General features: G+C 48.5%; 1 protein-coding gene across 1 annotated transcript; it reads right to left on the reverse strand.

Annotated features, from left to right (window-relative positions):
• Positions 1 to 319: 319 nt before the first annotated feature.
• On the reverse strand, positions 320 to 3,871 carry LOC127300130 (uncharacterized). The gene is made up of 2 exons (XM_051330206.2): positions 1,006 to 3,871; positions 320 to 853 (listed from the first exon to the last, which is right to left on the reverse strand). The coding sequence occupies exons 1-2, from the start codon at positions 3,794 to 3,796 to the stop codon at positions 507 to 509; spliced, it is 3,138 nt and encodes a 1,045-aa protein (XP_051186166.1). The 5' UTR covers positions 3,797 to 3,871; the 3' UTR covers positions 320 to 506.
• Between the last annotated feature and the right edge of the window lie 2,717 nt (positions 3,872 to 6,588).

Here is a 6,588-nt window from a genome sequence, read left to right on the forward strand (position 1 = left end):
CGTCCGCTTGAGTCTTGACCTGCAGCGAAGTCCCCCTTTCTGGTGAGCAACGGCCAAGTATTCAGCTAGCGAAGTCATCCTTTCTAGTGATCAACGGCCAAGCATTCACAGCAATTGGCAGTGGCCAACCATGCGAATATATTTGCATTTGGGTGAAGGGATTGCCCGCCAGTGAGGGGATTCAGTTCCGCTGGAGATTGGAGAAGGGAGCAGAGTACTGCCCTGAAGTTGAGAAATTTCATATGAGCTGGGCTTCGACGAGGGGTGAAACGACCTAGGCTTAGCAATGGCTACAATGACCCAAAAGGAAATTGTCACGTGATGCAAATGGACATTTATTAAAGTTCGAAAGAAATAGCAGAGCTTCTGTTATACAAATATCTAGATGTAGTAGCTAATAGCTAGCCAGCTATGAATGGTATGAACGATTAGCAAGTGACAAGAGGGTAATACAGAAAACAAAAACTACCATAAGGGTGATGCGTTACAAAGAGTCTGATGAACATTTACGACCAGCAGGCAGGGATAACAATGCCGGTGTGCAGATAATCAAGATGATCATCAGGTCCTTCAGTTGTAATGAACACCTTGATTACTTGCTGCATCGTTGGACGGTGTGATGGATCAGGTTCTATGCACCGAACAGCAACTGCTATCACTTTAAATATTTCACTCACGATCTCAGATTCAGGGAGCGGGAGCCGGATGTCCAGAAAATCCTGGAGTGGCGTGCTTTTGTTGGCCATGGATGAAAGAAAATCTCCTGGATGATGTCCCATAATCAACTCTAGAGCCAGCACTCCAAAGCTATAGACGTCGCATTTCTCTGTCACCCTTGATGCATATGCGAGCTCTGAAACACCAAAACGTTGGAGAATTAACAATTGTGTGTATTGATTTAAAATGAATGATAATGTAGATTGCATTAACTAAAGAAATATAGACTGGTGTTAAAAGGTAACATATGATTATTATTTTTCTAACCAACATAAGGACATAAATTACCTGGGGCAAGATATCCTTTTGTTCCGGCGAGCCTTGTGCAGTTTGATGCATCCGCGTCTAGTATTTTGGCAATACCAAAATCAGAGATGCAGGCCCTGAATTCAACATCAAGCAAAATGTTGCTGCTTTTTATATCTCGGTGCACTATGGGTGCAAAGCAACCATGATGCATGTAAGATAAAGCATGAGCAACATCCCTAATAATATTTAACCTCTTCGCCCAAACCAATTCAATTGCAGTTTCATTGCTCTTCAAAGATGCTGCTAAGCTTCCTCTATCCATGTATTCATACACAAGAAATCTCCCCTGAGGAGCAGAACAGTAGCCAAATAACTTCGTAATGTTGCGATGTCGAATATGCATCAATGCATCTATTTCACGAGTAAATATCTCATCATCTTCCATCATATGAATCTTTTTTACTGCAAATATCTCCCCTGTTGGTAACTGAGCTCTATAGACGGACCCACTACCTCCATTTCCAATGCAGTGGGTGGTGCTGAAGTTTTCTGTGGCATCAACAATTTTCTTGTACACATCTTGTCCGTAAAAGTTCCAGATTTCAAACAAACGTCTCTGTTGCGGTTCATTATCACTTCTTGCACTAGATTTCTTGCTCTTACAATGCAATATTGTTATTACTGCCATGATAAGCACAAAAGATACAACTGCAGGAATTATAGCTAGTAAAACAACTCTGGACGTCTTTGTTTTTCCATGACTTGGAGTAATTTCACAAGAGGGTAAACCTTTCACTATACCACATAGTTGGTTATTGTGCATGAACCATTGAATTGGAGCTTCTTCAAAGAATCTGCTTTCCGGCACCGGTCCTTCAAGTTTGTTGTATGACACATCCATGGATAAGAGGCTGGCCATGCTCTCAAATGATGGGGGGATACTCCCATTCAATAAATTATGCGAAAGATTCAAGGCTTCGAGCATGATGAGACCATCCAACTGACTTGGTATTATGTCATCAAATGAATTATCACTTAGATCCAAAACATCTTGAAGGTATATTAGCATCCCTAGTTCTATAGGAATGATTCCATTGAGGTGATTATGGCTCAACTTCATGAGTCGAAGCTTGGAACAATGCTCAATGGATCCTCTTATTGGCCCAGTTAGGTTGTTCGATGATAAATCCAAGTACTCCAAGTTTTTTAAGGATCCAATCTCTTGTGGTATAGTTCCCTGTAACAGGTTGTTACTGAGGTTTAAATTGAACATAACTGTTATATTGCCGATTCCTGGTGGGATCTTTCCTTCAAGTTGATTTGACGAAACATCGAGTATCCCCAGCTGAGGCAATTCTCCAATGCATGGTGGTATGACTCCAGTAATACTATTCTCTGAGGCACGCAACATGGTAAGTTTGAAGCATGCACACCAACGTTTGGAAAGTTGGCCGAATAGTCTATTTGAACTGATATCAATATAGACAAGATTTGGATGAACTCCCATCCTGGAGATATCACCTTCAAGACGATTTCCCTCGAGGCGAACCCTTACTAGGCCAGTGCACTTCAGCAAGCTTGCGGGTAAGGGTCCAACCAAACTGTTGTTGTTAGCGTTGAAGTATTGTAGCTGCCCCTCCGCACAAAGACCGGGTGGCAAGGCACCAGAGAGGTTGTTAAAACCGAGCTCCAAGTGAACTAAGCTCTTTAATTTGACAATTTCGTAAGGAATATCGTGAGAAAGTTGGTTACTATGAAGGTACAATTCAGCGAGTTTGGTTAAATTTCCTAGACTGTTCGGTATGGGACCTGTTAGTGTGTTGATTTGAAGATACAAGCCATCTAATTTGACCAAGTAACCTAATTCTTGAGGGATACATCCAGAAAGTTGGTTGTCATTAAGGAATAACACATTGAGTTCAGTCAAATTCCCTAGGCTGTTTGAGATAGGACCTGTGAGTATGTTTTGAGAGAGTTCCAACTCCTCTAAGTTTGTCAAACGACCTAGTTCTTGAGGAATGTGGCCAGACAAGTTGTTACCCCAGAGATACAAGGTGGTGAGTCTAGTCAAATTTCCCAAGTTTGTTGGTATGGAACCTGCAAGTTGGTTCAGTCCGAGTTGCAAATCCTCCAGGTTAACCAAATTACTTATCTCTTGAGGGATGGACCCAATGAGCTTGTTAGTATGAAGATGCAGACTAGTTAGCTGTGTTAAGTTTCCTATACTAGTTGGAATATAACCTTGTAGTTGGTTTACACTAAGGTTGAGCTCTTTCAGCCAAGCTAATTTTCCAATTTCTGGAGGAACTGATCCTACAAGCTTATTATTGGAGAGACGCAGAGTTGAGAGTTTTGTGAGGTTTGCTAAAGCGGGTGGAATTGAGCCTCTTATCTGATTGCCATGCAGAAGCAGAGCATGGAGGTCTTGAAGATGCGCCATACTCGAAGGAATGCTCCCAGCAAGCTGGTTGTGTGAGAGGTCGAGAGTCGTTAAGGTACTCAAGGCTGAGAAGTCGATGGACTCCAGCGTCCCGCTCAGCCGCATCCCCCATAGAGAGATGCTGGTGATGATCGGTTGGTACCGACGCCGGTGTCGTGGTGTTGCGCACCGGATGCCACGCCAAGTACAAGGCGCTGACGACATGTTTCCCCAGGATTGCAGGGAAACTTGGCTTTGGTTGCTGAGGGTGGCTTTCCAGGCAAGGAGTGCTTCTGCTTGATTATCTAGCGATGGGGGCACCGCCGCGGCCGAGACAAGTGCTACGGAGGTGGCCATCGTTATCAGTATGGCAAGAGAGGCTAGCACATGGGAAGACGAGGGTGGCTCCATGGCTAGGCTCGGAACTGGCTATGGTGCTGTGCCTCCTTGAGAGCGAATGGCAGCACCTTAAATAGTTACATCTCTGCGGCTCTATGGTTAACCGTGTCCATAGAAGGAATAAGTATGGCCATGGAATAGTCTGCAGAACCTGCCTTGCTTGATGGAGAGTGAGAGTTACGGTCAGCTCCAGCGGTCAAGTGAATGAAGCTAGCCAAGATTCGTGTTGGAGTTATGTGCATACCGATTTGTGGATCCAATTGCCGCAGATACCAAGACTGGCATGGTAATAAGTATTTTCCAATCATTTGATAGATATATATAAAGCAAACTAAGCAGAAGAATGAGTGACGTCGTTGTTGTTCTTAATAATGAGAACTGACATTTTCTACAGATTCTGAGAGTATGACAGTTACGGTCTGCTCCAGCGGTCAAGTGAAGCTAGCGAAGATTCGTGTTAGAGCCATGTGCATACCGATTTGCCGATCCCCGCGTTGCATATCTCGCAACGGAATCCTGTAGATGCAAGGACTTGCAAGCTTGGGCACTCGCCGACATCGATTGTCGACGGAGGCGGTCGGAATCCACCGGCGAGGGGTCGGCCGTCTCGGCATTATGGCAGAGGATGGCGTTGGGGGAGAAAACGCCAGATGGAGAAAACATGAGCAGCGAAAAACATGGCGAGATAGCGACTAGCATGAAGTGCCGTCGGAGACGCCCTGAATCGGAAGGGGAAGGGGGAAAGCCATAAGTACTTGCAAGTGATCATTTATCCCCTCGTTTCGTCCTGTCGCTCCCGCGAGCGCAGGGCGAAACCCTCGCCTCCCCCCAACCCTCCAGCCCCTTCTCCCCTTGTCCCTCCCTCGCCGCCGCCAGAGGGCGTCGCCGGGCAAAGCCCCGGGGCGCCGGCGGCGGCGGGGCTTCTCTCTCCCCCGCGTGCCTGTGGTGGCGCGGGCTGGCGCGCGATCGGCGGGGGCGCCGTGCTCGAAGTCCGGCGCGGTGGCCCGACCACGGCGTGGTGAAGACGCAACGACGGCGGGGTGGCGGCGCGGATTCTGCTGGCTGGCGCGGCCCTGCGACGGCGTGCCCATGGCCAGGGGTGGCGGCAGCGGGCCCAGATCTGGGCATGTGGGCCTAGGTCTGGGCCTCATCTGGGCTGCCTCGGGTGGGCGGCCCCGATGCCTCTGGTCGACGAGCGGCGAGGGCGCTGGTTCGTCCCCCCCCCCCCCCGATGTCCTGCTGCGGGCATCGTGGTGGGTGCCTCGGTCCGACGTCCTCGACTCCTCGGGATGTGAGGCGGCGGCGGGCAGCGTCTGCGGCGTGGATCTACGGTTCACGTCGGTTCTGGAGGTAGTAGCTAATGCCCTTGACTCATGCTCACCTTTTCCCCACCTCCCGGACGAAAGTCCAAAATCTCACTGATTGGGCGGCGGCGACGCGCGGCTACGCCGTGACCTTCTTGGAGGCGCCGCCTGGGGGGGTTTGTTGAAATATTGGGTCCACTTTCAGTGGCCCATACTAGATTTCAGATTTCTCTATAAATCTCAAAGCCCACATAGTGGCAGCCTTGTGAGTTTGAGCCCAAGTTGGTGGCAGCTCACTAGGGAGTGGAAAGAGGTGGGAAGTTTAGTCCTACATGGAAAGTTGGGAGGAAGTTAGACCACCTTATAAGGTGGGTTGTTCCACCACAAATAAGTGAGTGAGAATAGGAGTGCGACACGCGCGCTCCTCCTCCTCCTCGCTCGCTCGTCTCGATTCGACACGTCACGACGCGCGCCGCGCTCGTGGTGAGTGGATTGAGCCTTGAGCCGAGACTTTCCTTACTTTTTGCAGCTCAGGAAAACGAACAGAGTCCTAGACGGACGCGTCACAGTTAGTCGGTTCGGGTCGCTCCCGGACCGTGGGCTACCGCGGAATCATATCTAATACACGAGTTAGGGTTTGCACCTCTCTCTGCTTGCGCCGCCATCGTAGTCTACTCCATCCCGCGCGCCGACGTGCATCGGCGAACGGGAGAGCAGGTCTCCGGAACCACTCGTCCTTGCGATCCTGTACGGGAGAGGGCGAATTAGGTTTTTGGGAAGCGCTCTGCGCGACTGCTCAAGCTCTTCATCACGGGTCGCCTTCCGTCCAAGTCGGGCGGTGCTGCCTACCGTCGTCTTCAACGCCGTCTACTTCGACCCATCGTCCATGTCGTCAACAACGTTGTCATCAACAACGTTACTGCTGCGACATCATCTGCTACACCTCCACTGCCACCTCCACCAGATCGGTACGTGCGACATATCTCGATCTGTTTAGCGATGGATGCTTTACCGTTTGTGCTGCTGCTACTCATGTTGATTAATGCATCTAGTATGTTCGAGTTTCACATGTTAGTAGTTGTTGTCATCATGTTTTATTTTCTGGAATTAATCATGGAAATTGTGCCAAATTATCCCACAATCCAAAAACCTAATTGTAAGCAATTTCCTGAGTTAACAATGGCTGGTTTTGCTGATGCACTGAGGCCGGATAAGTTTACCGGTGTGCACTTTAAGAGGTGGCAGGTTAAGGCCACGCTCTGGCTGACTCATCTGAAAGTGTTCGAAGTTAGTGATGGTTTACCTGAAGGAACTATATCTGACCAAGAACAGAACAAGTTCAAGGAAAACAATACTCTCTTCATCGGATGCGTTCTGAGTATTCTTGCTGATCGTCTGTGTGATATGTACATGCACATAACAGATGGTAAAGAGCTCTGGGATGCACTGAATGCTAAATTCGGTGCAACCGATATAGGCAGTGAACTGTGTATCATGGAG

Source organism: Lolium perenne, chromosome 5 (assembly GCF_019359855.2).
Source record: "Lolium perenne isolate Kyuss_39 chromosome 5, Kyuss_2.0, whole genome shotgun sequence".
Lineage (NCBI taxonomy): Eukaryota > Viridiplantae > Streptophyta > Magnoliopsida > Poales > Poaceae > Lolium > Lolium perenne.

Excerpts from the sequence above, each read along its gene's own strand:
- LOC127300130 (XM_051330206.2), bottom strand. The coding sequence starts at position 3,796 with ATGGAGCCACCCTCGTCTTCCCATGTGCTAGCCTCTCTTGCCATACTG. Across the intron at positions 854-1,005 it reads AAAAGGATATCTTGCCCCAG|AGCTCGCATATGCATCAAGG; the intron begins GTAATTTATGTC and ends TTGGTGTTTCAG.